Genomic DNA, 26612 nt, shown 5'->3' with positions numbered 1-26612 from the left:
AAGTTGCAAAAATTTCTAAGCTGTTGTTGAAGGATAAATCAACACCCTCTATCAGTGAAGCATTACATCTTTCGCGAGTCCTTCTGTGCCCCTGCCACGATCAATCCAATAAATATGTGTGTGTGCCCCTTCAACAGAGCACAGGGTACTTTTCTTGGTCAAGTTCTTAGCAGGTACCATGGGCCATAAAAAATAACATCCATTTTCCTTCTTCAGGGGCTACTTTTAATACTTACATGTGGTGGGTGAAAAGGCAGTAGATAGCAATCCTGTGATTCAGACTTAGCCATGCGGGTGTCAGAAATTTAACATAACACTATTCTACCCATCACAGTCCTCTTCAGGAGTTTTAAACAGGAGGTATGTTAATTTCTGTCTTCGGTGTGAAGGTGACTTCAACCAACCCCAGCAGGCTAATGCAATAGCAACAGTTTCAGCAGAGCACTATCTTCAAACCTGTTCAGCTAAGATTTTTTTTCTCAATACTGTTTTGTCATCCTGCTGAAAAGGACTCTTCTTTTGCAGTCTTCACAGGGTGCAAGATTAACTCCTGGAAGGCACTTAAACCCATGTGCATTAACAATTTACCCATCAAATGAGGTTGCCCATTTTTAGAGAAACTTCAGGGGAAAAAAGTCTTACGTTGCCTCACTTACACTGATCTTAACACACGAATGCCATTACAAGTTTTGTCACCTAATATTTCACTTCTTTGTGATTTCCATGTTCTTTATTCTACTGTGTCAGTGATTTCAGTGAAATGGATGTGACTACATCCGGAAGAAAGGCTTGATCTGTTGGAGTAAGAGGAAAGCCTGAAGCTTTTCTTCCATGCCTTAGTAACCATGTCATCGTCACAAACTAAAATGGGAGTAAAGGAGAAAACACTCATGCTGCTAGCTTCAGTGCATTAGTTCATCTACATCAGTGTTGCTCAGATCATCTTGGGTCTGCGTAAAAGTGCTGTTCATTTAACACAAATATTCTTCAGGTTAAAAAAAAACAAATCCCAAATTACTAGTCAGTTTTATACTTCATCCAGCACAGTAGTAAGAAAGTATGAGTCACTACAAGTGAGGAAGAAACTCACAGAATGTCATTGCCAAAACTGATGGTTCCTGGAAAATCAGGCAGAAACTCTTTAGCTACATGTTTCACTTACATGCCTAGCTCCAGAACTGAATGCAGGCAGTTCTGCTGGGACCAAGCACCAGTATGTGTGGAGAATTAGGCATCTGAGAATGGGACTCATAAGCAATGTTACAGTGAATCCACAGCTATCTCTGCTAGTCCACAAACTGTCCTGAGACACAGATCCGCCTTACCTTGCTGCTGCATAGCTACTGAGTTGGGGTGGCAGGGAAATTAATCCGCTTGCTTGGAATCCACACCCTGGAGAGAGGAAAACTTCAGGCAGATTAAAAAAACCAAGATCAGTGCAATTTCTGGCACGTCGGGATGCATAAGTTGCACACACGTTGTGGCACAGAAATGAAATAGTACAAATTTCCCTGCACAAATTACATTCAGTACAAGTTAACTTATCTGTCTAGATGCCCTCCAGCCTCTGTATGGTCTTTACACACACACACACGCATGCACACATGCTCACGCATGCACACACATATGCGCACACACACACAGACACACAGACACAGACACACAGACACACACACACGCACACACACATACACACAGACACACACACATGCACACAGACACAGACACACACATACACACAGACACACACAGACACACACACACGCACACACACAGACACACACACATACACACAGGCACACACAGACACAGACAAACACACAGACACACACACAGACACACCAGACACACAGAGACACACACACACACACACAGAGAAACCATAAAAAACCCACAAGAATGACAAAGGCCAGTCCTGTCCTCTGGTTGTTTTTTTTTTAAACCAGGGTACCTGAGAGGAACTCAGAGGTAATACTGTTAACCACAAGTGCCTACATACAGACTTCCAGATAGTGTATGCCAGAGCCACGTATGGGGACCCTCCTGCACATCACTCTGCGGCAATACCTGAACTCCACAGGCACACGGCACAGTGCTGGGGGATGCTTCCCCTGGGAAAAGGCAGCATGACGACATGCTGTCATCTGCCAGATGGCTGCTATGAGTGGAGCGGAGAAGAGGAGTAGCCTCGCCTTGCAAACAAATTTGACAGGCGTGTACCCACAGATATATACCCCTCAAACAACCACAGCGCCATCACGGTGAAAATGTGATATGTTTTCAGGTTGTATCCCTTAGGGCTGGGAGCCAACAAATGCCCAATTTCTGGATCCTGACCAGCTGGAATAAGGCAAAGACCAAGCTGCTCAACTCTGGCAAAAATGAGCCATGCAAAACTTTCTAATAAACCTTTGAGGTGCTTCTGAAACATCTTAAAGGATGAGCAGGAATCCGGCCGGGTTTTTCCCATGATCACGGTTCTGCCTAAGCTCCACTTCAAATGTCTATATCCTCTTTTTTCATTCCAACTTGGCCCACCCTGTGGAACACAAGATGCACCAAGGAACTGGTTGAGGCATACTTTCTGCTCACCTGTGAAGAAGCATTTCTCATTTCTGCCAGCAGCTCCTCCTGCCATTTCCCCTTTACTCTTCCCCAGCTCACAAGCACTCCACTTGACCACTTTACACACTAACACTAAAAGTTACCAAAAATCCTTAAAACACCCGTGCTCAGTAGACCATCCTGCATCACTACGCTCTTGCACTGTCCTTTTCTGTCCGAGTGATCTTCACGCCCTGAAGCTCCAGCACAAAGCCACGTATGGCTGCCAAACCCACAGCGATCACCCCCTGCCACCTCAGGTTTGGCGTGGGCACAAAGGCTGACTTGCAGTGCTGAGCACCCTGTACATCTCTGCGTGCCTGGGAAACCCTCCCCGCAGAGCTGCTGAGCCAACAAAGGGTGCACAGCGCCCGCATCTTTGTTTTTTAGCAGTACTCACCCGCAGAAAGCAGAGGCATTGCTTCCACCTTGCTTGAGGGGCCAGAAATAGAGTAGTGTGGCCTCCCCAGCAGTGATAACCATCACCCTTGCTGCCAAAATGCTTATCTCACTAATAAAGGCAGGGTAGATGGGCTTATTAGTTTAGCTCAGAAAGCTGAAGTAAAATAATGGTCTAAAACAGAACTTGGCTTGCCTCAGGGTCATATTCTTTCTAAAAATACTGCCTTACTAAAGGTCTGAAACTAAGCTGAGGGAAAGCTGGTGTGCTGAAAGCTGGTCTGTTCTTTTTCCAGACTATAAACTAGTCTAATAAAAGATATTACCTCTGCTACAATCCTTGCTTACCAAAAAGCATAACAGCTTATTTCTGGAAATAAAATCGCAGTATATAATTTTCCATTTTGAAACACAAAGCTGACGAGGGTCCTTTGATGAACCAAAAGAAAGGAGAATAAAAAAGTCTTAGTTATCTTACAGAGCTCCAGTCCAAATATTTCAGAAATCTTTCTTCTGCTTTTGCTGGATGTTGGGAAAGATTCTGTGATAAAAGCACAAACAGCAAATACCAGGGACTTTGTAAAGCAACATCTATTACAAGATTTCCCTGCAAACTGCTAGCAAGAAGAAGAGATGAACACAGAAAGAGAGCATGCAAAAGCAGTATTAATGACAGAATGGTGGAGCATGGTCCTTAGTACCACCATGACCCAAGTGTGAAGCCAAAACCTGCTTTCTCTGGCAACATATGGTCAAACCTTATGAGAAAAGCTTTGTAACGTTTTGCCTCCTAGGTGCCCAGTATCATTCATGGCCTTTTTTTTTTTTTTTTTTTCCATTGGATTTCATAATCCTGCTCTGTCTCAGATCCTTGCCAAAGACCTTCTAGGAAGTTTTTATTAAAAAAAAAAACAAAAAAAAAAACAAAAAAAACAACAACACTGAGGAACGGTGGCTATCTCATGTATTTCAAGGAATATGTCTTTAATATGTCTTTACATGTGTTTTTATATATAACCATGAGCCTGAGCCAGGGGTGGAGCCCTGCAGCTATGACACGGACCCCAGAGAGATGGTGGCGATGTAAACACGGACCCCCTGTAAGGACAAAACAGGCGTGAGGAAAAGCTTAGAGCCCAAGCTCTGTGGAACCAGTTCCTGATCTCTGCAGCAGCAGCACAGGTATCTCTGCAGCGCGCTTTCAGAAGAGGGAGCGCCCCGCTGAAATACTGAATGGCTCCGAACAGACCCAGATTGGCTCAGGCACATCCCCCAGCTTAGTCACAGTGCCAGCCCTTTTGGCAGGAGATGGAGGAGTTGGCAGGAGCCCACAGATGAATTAGCTGCAAGGCAAGAAGGGGAAACCACCGCAGAGGGAGCAGGAGGCAGCAACAGGGACAACCAAACCCGGTGCAGAACACGGCCACGTCCCTTCTGTACTATGCTTAGTGCTGTAGCTCTGGCCCTGTTTGACTGTCCCTCGTCCTCTCTGCAGCAGGTATTTCAAGCACATGCTTATATATTACCGACTGCAACTGTAAGTTTGAACTTTGGTCGTGTTTTCCATCAGAGGTTAGTTTAAGCACGAGTTTAACTCATTGTTTTCTCAGATTAACAGCAGCAGCAATTATTTTCTCAAACCAAGACTTGCAAACATTAATTTTTATATGATTAACTCAAATTGTATTTTTGAACTCTAATACACCTCAGAACTCAAATTACTCTAAGTCATTACTTAGCAAATCTTTTGAGGTAAAAAAAAAAAAAAAAACAAAACACACACACAAAAAAAAACCAACAACAAAAAAAGCCCAACAAAAAACAACGAAAAACCCAACAAAAAAGAAACAATCAAGCCTAACTACACATTGCAAACAAAATATTTGAGTTTGGGTACTTTTCTTACTGATAGTATGTAAATTCTGAAAACAGAATGTTCAGAAATACAGCATTTTTCGTGTGCACATCCTTTCTCACTCATAAATATTGTTCTGCAATGACACAGATATGACCGGGGAATGCTGCTGCTAGCTCCCAATTCCTTCAAATTCAGACGCCAGTTCCACAGACTCTCAGGTTTCTTTACATCATCGAGGACAGCATTCTCCATTAGAAAGCCCAAAATAAGCCTACTTAGTACAATTTTCTCTTCTGTCTTCCTCGGCACTGACAGCTGAACAGACATTCCAGTGCAGGTGGCACCAAAAGGAAGGTCTGCAGACATCCCTCTGCATGTAGTTTTGGAAGCAGCTCCTGAGTGCTGCAGTATGTAGATCAACAATATCATAACATGACCTTGTATCTCACCATTCCACACCTTAATGTGACATTATTTCACAAATGTAGCATCATAAGAGGTATGAGGAGGGGAAATTTTGTTCTTCTCATTTTTATGGATGGATTGAAGATCTTATACAATGAAGGATGGCCATAAACAAGTCTGCTAAGAAAACTTCATAAGTGCATTTCACATCTTCCGTTCTTTCACTGCATGAAATACAGAAATGGTCCCGGAGCATGCTTTTTCTTTCCAGGATCCTCCCTTTGATACGAACACCTTAACCACCAGACAACACATAACATCTGCCTTGTTGCTCTCTAGACCATTCTCTGCTGCACAGTGAAACAGCTTCAAGAGGAAGAGTAAACACTATCTCTACCCCAGGCCAGATAATATATTGGGATGGCCTCTGAGGAGATCAGAGAAGAATCCAGATGTTCCTATTAACACTAGTTTATTGATTAATGACTCAGGAGAGCATTACAAGCTTTTCTGGTTTTACTTTTAGAAAAAGTAATGGATGTTCTCAAGATGATTGTAGATCACACCCATCCTTGCAGATTTACAAAATGCATGGTGAGAAGTCAGATTAGACAAAGACCCTACAGGGACCAAAGCAGAATAATTCTTAACCTCTGGATTTTGGGTGGTTTTCAGCATGAATGTACTTTTTGGTCACATTGAAACTGCTGGGACAGCTCTGGGCATGTACAAAAGTGAAAATCTAGGCACCCAAAAAACTTCAAAATAACATAAAATAAAATATCTAAAAAAAAAAAACCCACAACTTCCAAGGCTGGGTGAAAGCTCCTCAAGAAGTTTTAGAACATTGATTTGGGGGTTGTGACCTAAATTCTGCCCATTTCTACATCCACATCCCTCTACTAGATCTCAGCAGTCTGCAGCACATAGGATTGTCTGTCTAGGTTGTCTGAACCCTTCAGCTGAGAGCTGAACCCCTCAGAAGCTGTGGTGGTGTACACCCCCCCACACACACACATCCTGACCTTTGCTTCCATGACAATGCTCAAGTGGAAACCACCTGGGGGGGGGTTGAAATGGATGGGTCGGGTTGTGATGGCTGTATCCCTCTCAGAGTAGATTTTGGGGACACAGCTGACAACATGACAGCCAAGGGCTAATTTGAACAACGTGCCCAACTAACAGTGCTGGTCGAGGTACAACTCAAGCCAAGGCTGCAAGAAACCAGCTTCTGTAGCTGGTAGGCAAATATGACTATGAGTCCATCACCTTCCTCCAGAAACGGTGGGCAGCCCGGGGCCCACTGATCCCTCCTGCACGGCCGTGGGCTGCACAGCACATCTCCCCATGAGCAGGGACGCCTCTCAGGGTACTCCTCGAGGCGGAGAGACTCCTTGCGGCAACAGATTCTCAGTAAGTGGCTGATTGCATGCTAAAGATTGAAAATCTTAGCTAAGTGGTATAAAGGACTGATTGTGCCCATATAATCCTTTAGATATAAGTTAAATAGCTGTCTCATACCAGCAAACATACTGTTGTTTCTCTCTTACAAGTGAAGTGTGACACTCCCTCTGCCACAGCAGCAGAGCAGAGCGTACTGACACCATACAGACATCGACGCTAGGAAAGTGAATTTCAGATAAACCAACCAGTACTGATGTTCGATAGTTTCCAGGGAATTTCTCAGGCAATGCAATCTGTACATCCCAGCAGGCCAGAAGGGCAGGATATTCTTTCCTTTCTTTCCATAATTTTCTATAATTTTATAACAAAGTTTTCTCTCCTCTTTCATCACTTTCCACCAAAAAAAAACCCCAAAAAAAACCCCAAAACCCATACAAGGGAGCTTGCCAAGCTTCAGGAAATATCTAATCTTTATCTCTTTATAGAAGCTGGAATATTGCCATCTTCGTTGGAGCTACGGGCTCAAATAATAGAGCATCACCTTCATGGGTTTTGTCAGCCAAAAAAAAAGTATATATATATATGTATATGTATATATACTCAATTTTTTTTTACAAATGTATGTGGACTTCTATGTGGAGGCTGTCATGCACAAGACCTGAGAAAGGTTACTGGAAGCTCCTGACAAATTATAACCACTGTAAATGTGTACAAACTGATTTAAAGAATCAGTCACCAATATTGGAGTGAGCGGAGGTTATCTTTATTCGGCAGTGCTGGGTGCACGGGGGATCGCTCCACCAAAGTCATGCACACCGAGGGGACCTTTCAGCCTGCTCTTTATACAAGCAACTCATACCTATTCATTAACTTTCCAGGAAATCGTTTACATATTCATTACAATTCCAGGAACTCATTTACGTATCTCATTAAACTAGTGACCATGATTTAAGTCCTTGTCTTTGCCACATTGTATAAGCAACAGGAACTTAGGACCAGATAGCCTTTTTAAAGATGACAAATCCAAGGATTTAGCAATTAGTACATCTGTCATGTTAGCAATAAGGGTCCTTGGATGTTTCCCAGCTTTTCCAAGCCTTCACTGCCTATTGTTCATCTAAGATGGTACTTGACCATCTTTGCATTCAGTTTTCAAAATCCTGTTTCAGGATCTAACTTTTAATATTTAACGAAAGGACAGTTCATTTGAAAAAAATTAAAACAACTCCTGAAAATTAACAGATCTTTCCAGTTAACTGAGGATTTGAAAATGACTGCTAAATAACTCTTTCAGTTACACTACATAGCGTGTTCTCCACCTAAATGAATGCAGAATTCAGGTTTTTAAAAGATACTTGATATTGATACAAAGGCTCACAGATGCATGCCGGGTTTGTGGGAATGTGCCGGCTGAAGCCCGGTAAAAGGCAGCGCAGGCAGTTCACTGCACTTGCCACAAGATGGCACGAAATATACAAATTATGAGGACGAAAATAAAACGGGTACTACAAGTATTAAAAAGAAAAGCTGGAGAGACTGAATGTATGCGAGACTTTCAGCAGGATGTGGGAAACGCATGAATACATGCCCATACAACATCATTCTGCAGAACTGTGGTTCCAGAGTTTGTCATTTGTAACCCAGGCTTAGCCGAGTTGTGTCAGCCTATTCAGTGCTCCCGTTTTAAATTACATATGACTACATACACTGCTGCAGTGATCTAGAAGGTGGTTGGAAACAAGCCAGCATGAGACCAGAAGAAAGTGCAGGTGGTACTTCTGGTGGGAAACAGGCTCAGAAAAGTCAGGACGACCCATGGAAGAGGAGGAGGAGAGTGGGCTAGCAGGGATAAGGGCTGAGCATTGGGCACCCACCCAGGCTGAATTGCTCCCACTGAGGAAACGTGGGCAGGGAGAGGAGATGGGCGAGTGGGTAAGATCAGGCAGGGGAGCAAGCCTAAGTGAGCAAAAGGGGCATTTAAAGGGAAGTGTTTATATACATGTGTGTGTGCACATGTGTGCGTGTGTGTATGTGTGTGTATATATATATACACACAATACAAGAGACCAACATATTGATTATTTCATTTGTGTGCCGATTTCTGGGCTGTTCTGGTGAACGCAAAGCCCTTTTCTGAACTCATAAAGTCTAAAGTGTCTGCTAGAGATAAGCTTCATACCTCTCCTGAATCTGAGACTTCAACATACCAAATACTGCTGGGTTCATAATAAAATCTCATTCTTTGGGAGTTTAGAGCTGTGTCCATGATAACCGACAGGATGCAACACGGGACATGCTGCTGCCAGTCCATCATCCTTACCCAAAGGACATGGAGGTGAAGGGCTGCAGGAAGAAGACTCAGGTTTTAGGGAAGAGCTAATAGGGATGAATTAAAACTAAACAGGAAAGTTTCCTGACCAGGGCTCTAGGAAAAAGAAGGTCATTATTTCAAACAAGAATAGATCTCAGCTCAGCTGCTTTGGGTGCATGTGAAATTGCTGCTCTTTATTTCACCAGGCTTCAACAGGAAGTTAAAATTAGTCTCGAAAACTGGTTCAACTTTCATGTAAATCCGCACATCTGATTGCTCAGGATATGTTGTAATTAACTCAGAACAGCATAGCCACATATAGAAATTAGAGACCTTCAAAGATTGTGGGATTTTGCAGTGCATGGATATTCAAAGGACCCACCAGTTTCAACCGATTCAGATCTATGGGTTCAGGAAAACATCAAAGAGGGCTTAACCAGCCCTCAAAACTTGCTCCAAACTGCAGCTGTCTCACTGTTGAAGTAAAAATGAGATTTATTGGTGGTGCCCTCAACATATCCGGTATGCCTTAAAAAGCAGAGCTACCATACACCTCATTTTCCTCCAGACAGCAATCCAGGAACAGGAAAGAATTGTCTGCTGCTCAGGATGACACATGGTCAGAACTGTCTGCAAACTGGCAAAACATAAAGTCCTACAAGATGACCTGCAAGCTCACAAATGGTGTGACCTTCCTGAACCGCCCACTCACACGAAATGCTTGGTGCACATCCCACACCCCAGCAGCAGCAGTAGCTGTGGTGTTCTCAAGTTGTGTGTCCACAAAATGACCGGCTAAAGGCAGGAAACCTAGTGAGAGTGGAGGCAAGTTAAGGCTACAAGGTCTGCAGATGATGTACAAGGGAGGGTTTTCAGCTGATGAGCAAAGTATCCTATCCTTTTCCAACAAGCCTGGAACAGGCAAATCCAATCAGTACACAAAATGCATCACACCTATCAGAAAACAAAGGAGCATGCACTGGACTCCAGTTATATAGGAAAGTCCCCTATCTATGTAGGTGCAAAAGAATTCCACCCGAATATCCACTGGGGTAGCCAGATCTGGGTCTTCAGCTTTGCAGAAAAGGCAGCTGCTGTGTTCTTCATCACCTGTGCAGTTCTGCCCTGGGAAAGGTGGACAGTGGCAACCAGCCCAGGCCTAGGACAGGAGCGGTGGTCTGAGCTTTGCGGATGGAAGCGCCATGCTGCCCAGCTGCCGGCTTGCACATGTCCTACAGCAACAGTGGACCAGAGTCATGGCCTTGACAACTCGCAGAGGGCATGATTAACTTCCAAATTGTCAAAAAGGAGGAGAAGACGCAAATAAACATATGCATGAGAGCAGCTGCATCTAAAGACACGGGGGTAGCAGGAAAAGCATTAGGAGAGGACCTGTGGCTTCTCTTGCAAGGTATCTTTTCACGGTTGGACTTGATGATCCCCAAGGTCTTCTGCAACCTGAATGATTCTGTGATCAGCCCACGATCTACAGGAGTATGAAGGCTTACCACAAGATGGTGCAAAAACATAGAAAGTCCTAGCACATCCGCACAGCAGGGCCGAACATTTTCGGTGGTTAGAAAAGGAGCAGAACTTCCACCAGGTGTCAGGTCAAGAGGGAGCGGGCCGGTCCGTGCCGACAGCAGCGACTGCAGGGGCAGCTTCTGCCACCCGGCTGCCGGGCCGAGCCCAGCGCGGGCCCCCGGTGCGGGCCGCCGAGGCACGGGGGGCTGCGGGAAAGGTGCCCACCGCCGCCCACCGCATCCTCTCGCTGGAACAAGCGGTGTCACTGGGGAAAGACATGGCAACCCACAAGGCAGAGGCTGGTGAGTGGAGCGCGTTTACCCGCCCGACGGCAGGGGTGGGGGGGAAGAACACAAATAATACACATATGTATTTTTAAAAAAACACACAGCAGAGGAAAATAAACACAGAAAGTGGGCAAGCGCGGCGCGGCGCCCGCGGAGCCCAGCGGGGTGCTCCCGCCGCCGCCACCCTCCCAGCTCCGCGCGGCGCGGCGCACGGCGCTGCCCCGCCGGAGAGCGGCGGGGGGCGGGGCCGGCGGGGGGCGGGGCCGGGGCGGAGCATGCGTGGTGCCGCTTGTTTGTGACACGGCTTATAAGGCGGGGCCCGCGGCGGCCCCGGCAGCGCCTTTGTGGGGAGCGCCCAGCCGGCTTCAACGCCGCCCGGGCCGGGCCGGGGCTCTGCACCGTCCCTATGAGCGGGCAGTAGGGTACGTGCCGCCACGGTCGCCCTTCGCCTGGGGGCCTTCGGGGATATTTTTTGTTTTTTTGTTTTGTTTTCCCTTCCCTTTAGGTTTTTTTTTTCTTACAGTATATTTTTTTACACTTTGCTATTAACAAAAAAAAAAAAATGGTGCTGGGGAAGGTGAAGAGTTTGACAATAAGCTTTGACTGTCTGAATGACAGCAATGTCCCCGTCTACTCTAGCGGGGACACAGTCTCAGGAAGGGTCAGATTAGAAGTAACTGGGGAAATTAGAGTGAAATCTCTTAAAATTCACGCGAGGGGACACGCCAAAGTGCGTTGGACTGAATCGAGGAATGCTGGATCCAACACTGCCTATACCCAGAACTACACGGAAGAAGTGGAGTATTTCAACCACAAGGACATCCTGATCGGCCACGAGAGAGGTGAGGGGTTGCTCCCCACTGGGGGGGGGGGCGTTCGGCAGCGCCTTGGGTCTATCCTCCCCGTCCCTGCGGCCGCGGTTGGGGGCGGTAGGAGAGCGGCAGGACGCGCCGGGGTGGTGGACCCGGTGCTGGAGCTGGGGGAGATGCATCTGCACAGCGCCTGCAAGCAGGACTTTGTAGAACTACCTGCCCTTCAATACAGCCATTAACACTTTTTTTCCGAAATGCGCTACCGCTTGTGTTTTGGTTGGTTGGGGCTTTTTTAAGCTTAGTGATGGGAGAATGATTTGCCCCTCGCTGGGGAGAATAAGCTGTAAAATCCAAGCCGGATGGGCAGTAAACGACTTCATTCAGCATCCTAAGAAATCCCAAAATACAATGAAAGCGAAACAAGAGTTTTTGGCACATCGGGGTTCTGCTTTACCGGGCCGATAATCCCATGTGTCCCGTTTTTCTGTTTTTAAAGATAGCTTGTTACTGGTAGCGAAAAGATTGGCCGTGCTTTTTGACATACGCTATCACCACCCCACGTGCAATTTGATTTTTTTTCTTTACCCCCTCGCGGTAAATCGTTTTAATTTCCCTCGTCCCACCCCTCGAGGGATGTTGGAGGCGGGGGACAGATGGACACCCCGGTGTCAAGATGTGGCCGAAAATTCCTGATGGAGGAACCAAGGGGAGGGGGGGTTGCGTAATGGGAGCATCCCTTCCAAACCTGGGGAGCAGAGGACCTCCCGCTCCCCGGGTCCTGTCAGCGGTGGGGTTTGGGGGGGTCCCCACGCCACGGGGTGCCCCCCCCGACCCGGCAGCCCCCCTTGCCGCCCGGCTGAGAGCGCCGGGGCCCGGGGTGTGTTTTTTTTCGAAGTTCGCAGCCTTTGTTCGAAGCGGTTCAATCCTGTTTGGGACCGGGGCGGGGAGGGGGGGGGGGGAGGCTGCTCTGCGCAGATTGGCCGCACGCGTCAGGTGGTGGCGATGACTTAATTCCCTAGCACAAGAAAATAATGTTAAAAACCGGTTATGTAATTTCGGTGCTGCTTCCTTGCCCTTTTTTTTCCCTCCTCTCTTAAAAAAAAAAAAAAAACACGTAGCATTTACTGCAGGGATGGGATATTTCCCGTTTCTTTTGAGGAAAAAATAAATTAATTTTGGAATAACTCCGGCTGCAGGCGCACCGAGCCCCATTACCAAGCGTTTCTGAAGTGAACGCTTTATAGGAGCTGGGGTTTGGGCTTTTTCTTCACCCGCGCCTCACGCACGGCGGGCGCACTAGCGAGGTGGCTCGGGCCCGCCTTACGCCTCGGGGGCCGCTCGCCCACCGAAACTTCACGCACCTCCGGGTCGAGGGTGACAGAAGCGTGCGGGCACGCACGACACGAGCCGGCGGGGGCGGGGCACCCCCCCACGAGTGGGGGTGGTGTGGTGAGGGGGGGGCTCCGCCGCCCAGCCGCTGCCGGCGCCCGCGGCCGAGTTTCAGTGATTGCCTTGGGCGCCGCTCCCCAGAGCTGGCCGCCCTGGCCGCGCCCCCCGGCCGCCCCCTGATTGGCCGGCCGGCGTTTGTTGGCCTGTTGCTAGGGCGATGCCAGCAGCTGATTGGCGGGGCGCTGGCCGCGGGGGTGAGGGAGCAGGTTCCCCAGCCCTCAGCCGGCGTGCGCCGGCAGCCCCCCGGGGCGGGGAGGGAGCTGGCACCGGCTGGGGGGCTGGGGGCGCCGCGCTCTGAGGGAGGGCGGGCGGGCGGCGGGACGCGCTGCGGCCAGTCACGTCCCCATCGCCCCCTCCCCGGTGCCGGTCCCCTCTCGGGGGGTCTCGGCGGAGAGCGGAAGGCGAGGGGCGGGCGGCGCCCCGCCCTCCCTCCCTCCCTCCCCAAGCCGGCGGGGAGCGGGGCTGGTGAGCGAATGCGGCGGGTGTAACGTATACCGTATGTATATGAGCGGCTGGCTGGGGATCCGCTCACGCCGGTTTAGGCCGGTCGGCTCCTGCTCCAGCCTGGCCCCTGATTGACAGCTCAGCACTTGTTTACCACAGCTCCGCCGCGGCCGGGCTCGGCGGGACTGCTGAGCTGGCAGGAACGGGCGGGGGGCAGGACGGGGGCTCCTGTGGGGGGGAGAGCGCCGTGCTGGGGAGCGGTGGCACAGCCGGCAGCAGCGCTGCCCCCGGCCCCCCACCCCCTAAAAAAAAATAAAAAATTCAGAACCCCAGCACCCTCACGCTTAGACACACGTTGTCTCAGGGCGCGTTCCCCTGATGTGGTTTCGTGACACTGCGCGCCCAAGGTGCGTCCGTGTCGGCGGCTTTGCTGGGGGGGGGGGCTTCTCTTGGGGGTTATTTTTCGGTTTTGATGGTTTTTTTGGTGTTGGCGATGCGCTGTGGGAAGGGAAGGTCGGCGGTTCTGTAGGACAATGGGAACTTAAAACCCTCCTGCGCTGCCTCCATTAACGCTTCAGACCATTAAATATAAGCGGTTGCCTTTCACGTCGCCTGGCTGTATCCCCCTTCTGTTATTCCAGCCCTTTGTGCGAGGTGCTCAGTTATATTTCCTCCCAACTTTGTATTTTGGTGGAGTCAGCGTTTTTCAGGTTATATAGTAATTACCTCAGAATAAACTCCAAATCTGCTGCAGCCTTTAAATGTGTACAAGAAACCATGGCCATAAATGAAGGTCTGCTTTCTCGGTGGAACCAGCAAATACCTGGGTCTCGCTGCCCATGCCAAGACCAAGTTAACCTATCACAAACTAAAAAGTTCAGCTCTAGACAGTGTTAAAATCGGGCATCTTGCCATTTTCTGTGCCCTGAATTTGTCTGGTACTTTCCAGGTGGTGCTTGTACACTTTTTTTTACTTTTTTTTTCCTCCCACTTCTGTTTTTGGTGATTAATTTCTGGACACTGTTGCCAGGCAGGAGATAAAAGGAAGCTGAATTACTAAATTTAATCTTACACAGCAGACTTGATGCAGATCATTTAATGCTGTTAACAGAGCCACCTCTGTTTCATTTTAACTAAGAATTGCAGTGGAAAGCATGATTTCCATTACAGATTTTGCAGGCAGGCCTTGAAATGGCAGCAGTTGCAAAACTGTGTCAGTGTTCAGAAGCGGGGTTATAAATTAAAGCAAATTAACCTCTGCTTCTCTGTAAGGTGAACCTGGCAATCTTGCCTAACCTGCTATAGGTAAGATTTGTCCCTGCACTGGGCAGTTAATGTGAATGGATTGGGGACCCTTGTTTCTTGGACACTAACTTCTCATGTGCTGCAATGAGTGTGTAAATGCAATTTATTCTAGAAGAGAAGCCCAGGTAATGTATAAAACATGTGCAGGTAGAATAACTTAACTTTGTGGTTCATTTTTCCCCTCTTAGATGATGACAATTCAGAAGAAGGCCTTCACACCATCCATTCGGGAAGGCATGAATATGCATTCAGCTTTGAGCTTCCACAGACGTAAGTGTCCACACACAGTCCTCAGGCCCTGCTGGCCACCTGCCTGAACAAAACTCCTGGTGTGGGTGGAGGGGAAACCTTTTCAATGGTAGTAGGAATTGTGCTCTGACATGCAATGGAGGACATAATCTCATTAAACTAAAGAGGTTGCTTTTAACCTGATAACACACTTGCTTATTTTTTTAAAAAATTTCCACAGAATGGGAGCTCATTGCTACCCAGTTGCTCACTTTCTTTTGACCAAGTCCTACAGACTTACCAAGTCTTCCAATAATATTACCCCTTCCCAAGAGGAGGGAGATGAATTCAGACAGTCACTGGAGTACTGCAGAGTGGCTGGGGTACCTTCTAACCCAACTAAACAGTTTACTGGAGCCATGCAGACCAGCAGAACTAGAGATGACATGACAGCTGAATTGTTTGGGCTCAGTCTGGAGCTGATGTGGCAAGCTTAACTACGTTTGAACAGAAGAGGAAGTTGTTCTCATTTAAATAGGATGTATGTACCCAGGCTGGTCTTTATGCAGAAAGGGTGGGTGGATGAAGCAAGAAAAATGCCCATGCTTAATCCCACTTGTCTCAAAAAGCAAAGGTGAAGCATGAGTGAGAGCAGAAGTTAAAGATTGTTCCCACATACACCCTTTTAAGTCTGAAATGTGTAATCTAGACATTGTGAATGGAAGATTTACTGTAACTTGTATTTTTAGGCAACTTCAGTACTGGGAACTCAATGTGTAAAACTAAATACATGGGAACAGAGAGAGTCTCAACATGGTTGGAAGGAGCCTTTTGCTGTAAAAAAAGGCAGTGAAGTCATTATGGTTGAACAAATTAGCAGTCAGTTATGTGAAATAGCTCAAAACCTAGCAATAAAAGCTAATAAACAATCTGTTTATTAGAGGTGCTGGTTTTAGCAGAACCTGCAAATGATAAATGCTTTAACAGGTCAGTTTCAAAGTGAACAGCACAGGACTTTGAACAATAAATCTTACTGGAATAATGGAGAAGACCTGTGTATGTGGAGACTTCCAAAGTTGATTTAGCATTCTGAACATCTCAACTACAAAAAGAGAAAAAGGTCATGCTGATCTTCCCTTGAGTGGGAAGGAGCACCTAAATACAAAAAACCAAAAACATTTCTATACATGAAGATGGAAAGCTTAGTTTGAAGTGAAACATAGCCAGCAAAGTATCTCAAGCATTGGTCAAAGCACAGGTTCTTTGTAACCTGAAGGGATAACTGTGAAACCAGCTGTTGGTAACACTGGAGTTAAAAAAAAACGGGGCTGGTTTTGGTTTTGAAAACCTGAAGTTTGATGCTGTGTACTTACTTGTTACTTTGTGTCCATAGAATACTTCCAAAATTTACCTAAGCTACAGAGCAGCAGTGAAAAGAAAGAAGATACACACTGGCCTTGACTGATTTTTGCCCTTCAAGAAATATGGGGCTGGATGAAACATTGAAGATGGATTAGAAAATCCTTTCAAACCTATAACTTGAAAGAATGAGTCTAGTAACTGGCATGGCTAGTATTCCCTATGGAAGATACGGAAGCTTTGCAAATGATTTGTTTTTAATTTATTTATTAACAGTGTATTCAGAACATAGTAAAATAAGAAAAAAAACTTGCCTAAAAATACGAACAAGCTTACGGGAAACTACTGATAATTGGAATTAACTGGAATATAAAGATCTCAGTATTAGATTTTATGATGTTACAGGGGAAAACAGGTGATGCTGAAAGGTCTGGAGATCTTTTCCACACCATTTTTCTTCCACTTCCCAAAAAGAACTTAAACTTACTTCATCTGTCAAATTTTAGAGCAGAATAGTCATAGTAACTGCATGTATATATACATGTTTACGTACATCCGTGTATGTACATCTGTATGTAAATATTTTAAGCTGGTCTCATTAGGGTAGAGGAAATTCAGAAGGTACTCAGAATAGCCTCTCTCCAGAACTCTGAAATACTTACCCTGCATAACATGAAAGAAACTACGAAAGTGCTGAATTGCAGCTAAAATTAAATGACACTGAGATACCAGCCAAGTAAACAATAGACAATCATCTACAAAATACAATATTCAAAGCAGTAGTTGTTCGGCACTAATGCTAATTTTAGGCTGGTAGTCATAATGTGGCCTTAAAAGGGCATGCTTTACTATAGATATGAAAGTGGCCTCTTAAGTTTAAAGGAAATGTGTACTCCTGGCATTTTCTAGTACAATTCTTTAATGGATTCTTAAAATCTGTGCAAAACCACAGCAGGATAATTGGAGATGATTTTTTCTCCCATCTTTAATCTTGGATTTTTCTGAGATACCAGAACTTTGCAAATATAAGTTACACTGCATTAAGTACTACATTGCATTAAAATGCAATTCTACATACTAATCCCTGATCTGATCAATTGTATCATTATTAGACAAAGACTTTACTCAATTTTGACCTTTGTGTCCTGCACAGACCACTTGCTACCTCATTCGAAGGCAGACATGGCAGTGTGCGCTATTGGGTGAAAGCCGAATTGCATAGGCCTTGGTTTCTACCAGTAAAATTAAAGAAGGAATTTACAGTCTTTGAACATATAGATATCAACACTCCTTCATTACTGGTAAGAATTGACAGAATTACTCATTCTTTGTTTCTGGCATAAAAATAACAAGTATAATAACTGAAACAATATTCACATCTAATTTTACCTAATCTTTATTCACTGGTTTAGTTACAGCTGATCTAAGCATTACATCAGTTCAGCAGCTCTGTAACTACTGGTATTTTGAAAGTTAACATTTCCGTGTACTCAGAGTTGCTTCACCTTTTTAAGGTCGTAAAATGGCTTTGTCAAATTAAATTGGTAATACTAAATTGTAAAATGTCACTAAGAAGGAAAATTTGGATAACTGTTCCTCTTCGATTTTAAATAATCTGTGGAAGGAATGGTGAAACTTGAAAGAATATTCTAGTTTGAGCCTGCTAACTTAGAAATGCAAAGTAAAAAACTTACTGGTGTGCATAGTTGATAATTTCCATATGGATAGTTTTCTGCCAATGGGGAGAAATTATCGCAATTCTGTATAATCTTTTTATGAAATGTCATTTCATTAAAATAGTTTCAGTATCACAACTGCTTTCAATGATGATTTTATTTCAATCTGGCCTAAAATTCCTTTTCTATTTTTTCTCTTCTTCCTCAAATTCTGAACTACGGAGGGGGAGAAAAACCAAACTCTAAAGTCCATTGAAATAGGTTTCTTGTTGTGTATGGGTGAAAAATCAGACTTGCAAAGGGATGTTGGCCTTGTGCAAATCCATTAAAATCAAAGGACTCCCATTTGAGTTTAATGGGCTTTGGATCATGTCCTAAATCCCGATGCCATGTAAAATAAAATCTGTTTAATGTAGATGAAACGGGATCATTCTGAAACAGAGGAAATGGCAGGAGTCAAGGTTACAGTTCATTGGCTTAGTTATTGTTTCTGAAATAGTGTACTGCAAAGATGTTCTAGTTTACTGATACAGGAAGAGCTTTACCAGCAGTGTGCTGACATGTAGGCTATAAGGCCTTCTTTTTAAGTTATACAGTATTCATGTCTAAAAACTGTTTTAAAGTGGGACTGTAGTATGAACTGTAGCAGAAAAAGCAGTGTTAATGAGTAATGGAATTAAAATAAACCTTCTGTCTGCATAGTGCAATTTAAGTTGCTTCAAGTTTTTTCCTCTAAATAGAACTAGCTATGTTTGTCAAAATATGTAATCTGAAAATATTTTTGTGTTGATGGAATAGATGAAGAAATTCATGGAACTCTTAATTAAACAACATTGTTGTTCTTTTTTGCAGTCACCCCAAGCAGGCACAAAAGAAAAGACTCTCTGTTGTTGGTTTTGTACCTCAGGCCCAATATCCTTAAGTGCCAAAATTGCAAGGAAGGGCTACACCCCAGGTACGTAACAGAAGTAATTATAGGAAATGTTTTTCCTTCCCTTCTAAAATGACAGTTTGTACTTGACTGCTTTTGTATAAATGAAATGTTCAAACTATTCTTGCCACCTCAGTTTGCATTCAGCAGTCTTCCCGATACTTTCTTAGCCTTGACTAATGTTGTTAACTAATGCTAGCTGTGTCTTCAGACTGTTGAAGGACATCTTCTACTAGACCTGTGACTTTTTCTTTTAGATTAGCTTGTGGTGATCCTATTCCTATTAGCATCAGTGGATGTTTTTCAAGGTAGAGCACTGCCAGTGCATTATAGCAATACACAGAATGTCAGGATTTGTTTAAGCTGCCTTGTAGATACAGAGAGAACATGAAATTCTGCTGTTTCAGGTGAATCAATTCAGATCTTCGCTGAGATTGAGAACTGCTCTTCCCGTGTGGTGGTGCCAAAGGCAGCCATTTACCAAACACAGGCATTTTACGCCAAAGGGAAAATGAAGGAAGTCAAACAGCTTGTGGCCAACCTGCGTGGGGAATCAGTGTCATCTGGCAAAACAGAAACTTGGAATGGCAAACAGCTGAAAATCCCACCTGTTTCCCCTTCAATCCTCGACTGTAGTATAATCCGTGTGGAGTATTCATTGATGGTGTGTTGGGTGGTCTGTTTCACTAGAGCATGAATTTCCATCATTGCTTGCAAATTTCTAACAAAGCATTCTGTGATTGCTCGTTAAAAAATAGGTATCCTAGTATTGGTGTCCTGACAGGAATTCGGTAAATAAATTCAGTTTAAATTATGCATGTTAAAAAAAACACTTGCGGTGTGCCAGCAAAGCAAATGTGTCATGAGTAGGGTGACTTTTCTGTGCAAGGGCTTGTATTAAGAATCCCAAGCTGCTTTTGGCTCAGGGAGCCCTTTTTCTCTCTGGGGGCACTGGACCCAAAACAGACAATAAGAAATTGTAGAAAATTCCATGGACAGAGAAGTTAACCGTTGTGGTTTAATCCCAGCTGGGAGCTAAGTACCTACCATGTAGCCACTCCTTCAGTCCTTGCACCCCCTGCCAACAGGATGGGGAGGAGAACCAGGAAAAAGGTAGAAGTAATGGGTTGAGATAGGAACAATTTCATAATTGAAAAAATAAAATACAGTAAGAATAGCAATTGTAACAGAAAGGAGAGAGAAAGAGGGAGGAATAAAACCCAAAGGGGAAAAAAAACCAAGTAATGCACGGTTGCTTGCCACCCACTTGACTGATGCCCAGCCCAGCCAGCTATTGGTTGGCCCCAGCCAACCCCACAGTTTTGTGTACTGAGCAAGGACGTTCTAGGGTATGCAATACCCTTTGGCTAGTTCAGGCCAGCTGTCCTGGCTCTGTTCCCCCTGCAGCCCTGAGTCCTTGTGCCACCTGCTCCCTGGCACAGCATGGGAAACTTGGAAAGTCCTTGATTTTGAGTAAGCACTACCGAGCAAGAGGTAAAACATCAGTGTTGCCAACACTACTCTTGCACTGAATCCAGAACATAGCACTGTATCTGCTACTAAGAAGGAAATTAACTATCCCAGCTGAAACCAGGACACTTAGTGCAATAATGATGAAGTGGTTGTACAAATGTACATTTTAATCATACACCTCTTCTGTTGTTCATGTTCTTCAGGTATATGTTGATATTCCAGGCGCCATGGATTTATTCCTTAACTTGCCACTGGTCATTGGTACCATTCCTCTTCACCCATTTGGTAGCAGAACATCAAGTGTGAGCAGCCAGTGTAGCATGAACATGAATTGGCTTGGTCTGACACTGCCTGAAAGACCAGAAGGTAACTTGACATATAAATCCCAATCAACTGGTGAGCCTGTCCTGATTTTTGTCTGCATTATCTGTTGCTGTCATGCAGATAGAGCAAAATTGCATTCTTTGTCATAAAGCCCACAGGAAATCCCTTGTGGATGTTTCCTTGCCACCTGCTTGTCCTCTAGAAGAGCAAGAGTTGCCTCTGCCACCATCTGTCAAGGATAAGCAACGAAATCCAGCTGCTGGGAAGCTGGCACAAGTGAAAGTGTAGGATGCCATTATGCAGAATTACTTGTACCTCTAGTACCCCAGTTGCATACTTGGTTATAAGGCATTGTAACCTGTCAAAATACCAGTTCATGGTGTCCTTTACCAGCCTTGGTAGCCAAGGCTTTGTGGAAAAGGTAATGTAATTCATTACAATGGGAAGTCTCCCTTAACAAAGGAGAAATTATCTCCTCTCCTCTGCTTTCACGTACTGAATAAATGTCCATTTTTATGTGTAAATCCCAGACAAATTTGTGGAGTCCAGATGAGTGCAAAGTCCTGTCATTCCGACTTGTACGGAAGTTCAGTATTCTTGAGTATGCCTTACATTTTAAGGGGGTGATTAAGCCACCATAAGCAGCGGTCAGTCTGCTCTTTGTTGTGAGCATAATCTTAAAACTGACCAGCCTAACCCTCTCTTTTATGTTCAGCATCTGTTAGGTAAATGACTAGTCACCTTCTACCTGCTCTGGTGCATTTTACAATTGTGAAAGTTTGATATTTATCATGTTACGTATTTTGACATGCGTAAGAGCTTGTTGTTCGAACTGCGTGTGCCTTTTCCCTGCAGCACCTCCTAGCTATGCAGAAGTGGTCACAGAGGAGCAAAGGCAGTCCAGCCTTGCACCTGTAGGTGCTTGTGATGATTTTGAGAGAGCGCTTCCGGGACCATTGTTCGCATACATCCAGGAGTTCCGTTATCTGCCTCCACCCCTCTATTCAGAAGTAGGTACCTCAGACAGAATATGATGATTAATCCACTGTTCTTCTGAATTCTGTCTGTGGAATAAATGTAGGAAGCTGTTTCTCCTTCCTAAAATCAGGAGAAACTGTTGAAATGGTGAATGGGATAACACGTCTTGGTTTTGGCAAAGTGCAGGTGAATTGCATCCAGACTTGCCAGGATTCCTCACAGTTCTAATGCTTTATAACATTTCCAGACGGTTGTGTACATTCTTAGCACCTTCATTAAAACCTTGCATGTTGTTGGTTAATGCCAATATTTTGGGTCTATAAATGCACAACATGCTCATGTTTTTCAGCTCTACTTTTTTCTAAAACTGCACATTTTTGTTTCTCTGTACGTAGTGCTTTCAGAAGTTTTATGTAGAGAAGTTACGAAGGTATTCTTTCTGACATAGTTTTCTGTAAATACATAGCTCTCCGTCTCTGGCGGCATTTTTAGTCCTGTGAAAGCCGCTCAGTAACAGTACCCTACCTTCAAAAGCTTTCCATGTTGATATTTTTCAGGGAAAAGTGTGGTATAGAACAAAAGTAGCTTTTGGCTAAATCTTACCTGAATTTACCCACTGTTGATTTCTTTTTTTTTTAATTTTCTTCTCTTGAAACATTTAATATGCTGGGGCAGGGGTTTTGTGTCCTGGAGACTTATGTGAGGACTGTTTTGTAGCTTAACCCTAGAATACAACTCAAGTCCTTTTTGGTTTAGGTTTTTAAAGATTTAGAAAGAAGCCGGTTTTGTCCTCAGAAATGGTTGTATAAGACTGGTAAGAATGTTGATGAAAACACATACTTAAACTATTCTTACTGTCCAGTTTTGGAGACCTACATTAGCAGGTTGCTTCCCCCTTCTTTTTGTAGAAAGGAAGTAAAATAAAAAGTGTGTTCCGCACCTTACCTCTTTGCAGAAAGAAGGAAGAGGTAAGTGTGGAACACACTTTGAAGACATGTTATAGGGCGCTTGAGGATTAATAACTTGTGAATTATCCATGAAAAATCATTCTACTTTTAACTTTTTTTCCTGAAGCAAAGTTACGTTTTTAGTGATGAGTTGTCTTTTTAGCATACAGTAAAAAATTTGACAGATTTCTGTGCTACTAAAGCAGATGTTTTAAAGTTTTTTTTTAATTAGTTCTTTGTGCTTACTCTTAAATTGCCACCAACCTGTAGTTCAAAATTTTCCACTGTACTTCATTGCTAGTTTTCCTTCAAGTTTTGTCTAATAGATTAGAGATTTTTTGGTTACTGGATTGGGAATGCAGTTTGTTATGATGACTGTCATAAACTGGTCAGTTTTGGTGGGGTTCTGTTTGGATTGGTTTGTTTATAACAGTTGACTAAAAATGTCTTGTGTGGTTGGTTTTTTTTGTTTATTTTCTCTTTTGGTTAGATTGATCCAAACCCGGAGCAGCCCACAGATGACAGACCGTCTTGCCCCTCTCGTTGAAGGAATTCATAAAAAGCTGACTCGACTTGGGTTTTGAATCATACCTGCTGTGTTGAAGGTCAAGGCGTCATAGCGGAGACACTTTCAGAGGAAGGTTTGCTCTTGTGTATGGTGAATAAATGAAAACAACCTGTGATCATGCTTTGAAGCCTACAGTAACATTGTAGGACTGCTCCACATGCTTGGAAGACCTGAGCTTTTCTTTTTTTTTTTAATCCTGCCCCCCCTCCCCCCCTAAATACTGGCACATACTAGGAGCAGCCTTACTAACCTACAGTCATGTGTGTCAAAACACTTAAACCACATTGTAAGAGAGGAGGGGTGTTTTCCTCTTACGATTTGGAAATTTGCACATGCTCGTTGCTTAAGTTGTGCGGTTCAGTGTCACTACAGCTTTTTCTCATTTATGCTGGACTGTTGTTACCCCCTATTTGTTCTTAGTCCGCACAATAAAAAGCAAAATAAAGCTTTGATTAAAAAAAAAAAAAGCAACAGACTTTGACAAATGCACTGACTTTTCTTTTTTTTTTTTAATTTAATGTAGCCTGGACTTTACATGCATTATGCACATGCTCAGAATTGTCCTCGTAGGCTGATCATGTATCACCTCTTCAGCTTGGATCCTGTTGTGGATTTATTTACAAACATCAAATGCCTTCAAGCCAATCCTTCTTGCTGTACGTTTTGCAGCCTACTGTAGTAGATAAGCAACAGATGCGGGGCTGGGGTGGGGGGTGGAGAGTTAGTAGAAAGAAACTAATAGACTTCATCAAGATTGTGTAACTTCTTGATTTCTTTTAAGAATTTGTTGCCTTTCTACTATTATCGCAAAGCAGCATTTTGTTACAGACTGCCTAAAAATCACTTAATCTCAGGTGAACTCATCACTTGCCAAACTGTTGGAATGCTATTTGTTTTGTTACATTGCACTGTTTAGTTACTTCTTTTTTGTTTTGTGTTTGTGTTCTTGTTTTTGTTCTTTATTCAAGAGGGGGATCTGGAATAGGGACATACACAAAAGTTTCAAAACCCACCCTCATTCCCATTTCTCTTTCTACATTACAAAAGAAGATACTAAACTAAAGTTGTGAAGCTTTAAAAAAAAAAAAAGGAAAAAAAAAAGGCACAAATGAAAGCACCAGCAGACACCAGCTCAGCCTCAAAAAGAATTTTAAAAGTAAATAGTCATATACTGTCTAGGATTCATAGGCAGATCGATATCTCAAGTAGTAGGGATGGGAAGGGAAAATACATTTATTTTTATATATAGTTATCACCAAAAACTCTATATGTAATGAGTCTCTAGTAGAAAGTATATTTCAAACTGCAGGAAAAGCGTGGACTATGCTAAGAGCTCAGTTTGTGCACTTTGTATTATCTTCAGGGTTTATGATACTGTAAAAATAGTAAGACTAGAAGTATAATTAAGACTGGGCAAGATCAATGTTTACCAGCTGTACTTAAGATGTGAGTTAGTTACAGTTGCTTTGATGATTGCATCTTCTGTGATACTCGAGAGCTTTAAAACAGAGCAGCCCATTTTACAACATACTCGCTCAGAACACAAGAAATTACATGGAAAGAGCACTTGCCCTTGAGTGTGCCCCAAGGAAGAAAAAGAGTGCAATGGAGCCACTGGATGTACTAACACAAATACCAGCACTTAACATGCTAGAGATTTACAACAAAAGTCAACTTCCCTTTCCAAAATCATGTAACACAGAGCATTGACAAAGGGACACGCTTCTGGTGTTGACTTCTTAAACAAACCAAGATGTAATCCATCAAGTATCTATCTCCTTGTGCAATAAAATAGCTCAGAAGGGAGCGGGAGAGAGGGCAGGCTGGTGTTTCTGGGTGGTGCTCATTCTTAAAAAACCTCTGCCTTGGTTTTAAGGCTTCATAAATGCGACAAAATAGGCTTTTCCATAAGTGGCCTTCATGAGAACATGAACGATAATTTCATGTTTCAAAAATGACAACAGGGTGATCCAAATGAGTCGCGTTTTAAGTGATTCAGTTAAAGGCTTGGGCTTCAAGCAAGGGTCTCAGAGGAGAAGGAAATTGGGTGATGTCTTGCATTATTTGGCCAATTTTGTGAATGTCCCTTCCCTCTACCCTCTCTAACCAGACAATTCTAAAAGCTGATGGGATCGTTGGCATAAAAGGGCATTTGGTGGTTTTACTTTTTTTTTCCTTTTTTTGTTACTTTTAACAGACTAGGGAACAATTGCTGATACACGTAGCATTAAAAGTACTTACCACAATACGTAGAAAAATTGCCTATGAGCAGGATTGACCAATATCGTAGTAATTGAGATGGCATCACAGCCTTTGTGATCAGTGAAAAATTCTATAACGTTATCAAATAAAGACACTCTGTTTAAATTATGTCGTTACTTGTTCAGAGTCATTACTCTTCCACAATTATTGGTCAATTCTCAGCGTTATAAAACATGAGGTTCACAGTTGTAGCCCAGTATTTGATAGAAAATTCTGATCTGAATTAGGAAAAAGTAAGTAAAATCCAAACATTAGAGAAACAAAGTGCAATATTAAATGTTTGCTTTATAGATTATATTCTATGGCTGTTTGTACTTTTTTTGTTTTTAGTTTTGGTGCTGAATATGTCCTTGTAGACTCTGTTTCAAGAAAACAATATGTGGAAAACTGTTTAATTTTTCCTATTGCTCTTCCTTGTGGAAAATAAACTTTTGTAAAAAAAAATATAAATCTTTAAGTGTTATAACTATAAGGTAATAACCACAAGGATCGTATAATCAGGTATTTTACTACAGGAGCACACAGACTGCTTGTGTCAAACTGCATAGGGAAAAACTCTCTAGGAGTGTTGCCACTGAGCACCACGGAAGTCCAGGGTCAGCCCCCTCAGCCCCTTCTATTTACATCGGTGACCCCTTGGGCCAGGTCCCAGATGGGAAATGATATTTTCCTACATGCGACTTGCGAAGTGGGCAGGCTGCGCATGCCTTTCCAGGACTCTGTGTTTGTATCTCGTGGTGAATGTGCTGACCCTAGTTGCAGGCTCCTGGTCCTTCCCAGGACATAGGGCTGGAGGGCAGGGAGGGGCATTTTGGTGGGGGTGAGAGGGAGTCACCCACTGGTTTGCAGCTGGGGTTTTTGACATGGGGTGGAGAAGGTGCCCTTCAGAACCGTTTCCTCAGGTGTGGTGTGACAACCAGATGTTGAAAACGTCCTCCTGCGACGTGCACCCTGCTCGATGGATCCCTGCGCGGGATTCCTACAGCTCCCCAGCGTGCCAGCAGTGAGGCACTGCCGTGGTGCCTGGCTTCCGCATGCCACGCACAGCTGAGCCTTGGACAAAA

The 26612-nt window shown here is 44.1% G+C and overlaps 1 protein-coding gene across 2 annotated transcripts; it reads left to right on the top strand.

Moving 5' to 3' along the window:
- The first annotated feature begins 11132 nt into the window (after positions 1-11132).
- ARRDC3 (arrestin domain containing 3) lies at positions 11133-24400 on the top strand. Of its 2 annotated transcripts, XM_056324467.1 has the most exons (8): positions 11133-11634; positions 14991-15072; positions 17543-17690; positions 18918-19020; positions 19404-19660; positions 20673-20835; positions 21649-21803; positions 23209-24400. In XM_056324467.1, the coding sequence occupies exons 1-8, from the start codon at positions 11355-11357 to the stop codon at positions 23263-23265; spliced, it is 1245 nt and encodes a 414-aa protein (XP_056180442.1). In that variant the 5' UTR covers positions 11133-11354; the 3' UTR covers positions 23266-24400. The 2 variants fall into 2 exon arrangements, with proteins under 2 accessions (XP_056180442.1, XP_056180443.1); XM_056324468.1 differs by lacking the exon at positions 21649-21803.
- Positions 24401-26612: the final 2212 nt, after the last annotated feature.

Source organism: Falco biarmicus, chromosome Z (assembly GCF_023638135.1).
Source record: "Falco biarmicus isolate bFalBia1 chromosome Z, bFalBia1.pri, whole genome shotgun sequence".
Lineage (NCBI taxonomy): Eukaryota > Metazoa > Chordata > Aves > Falconiformes > Falconidae > Falco > Falco biarmicus.
The sequence above is the reverse complement of the archived record's forward strand: the minus strand, read 5'-3'. Positions and strand labels throughout refer to the sequence as shown.

Coding starts and splice junctions, on each gene's coding strand:
- ARRDC3 (XM_056324467.1), top strand. CDS start 11,355: ATGGTGCTGGGGAAGGTGAAGAGTTTGACAATAAGCTTTGACTGTCTG. Junction 19,661..20,672: donor GTGTGGAGTATTCATTGATG/GTGTGTTGGGTG, acceptor CATGTTCTTCAG/GTATATGTTGATATTCCAGG. Junction 20,836..21,648: donor ACTGCCTGAAAGACCAGAAG/GTAACTTGACAT, acceptor TTTTCCCTGCAG/CACCTCCTAGCTATGCAGAA.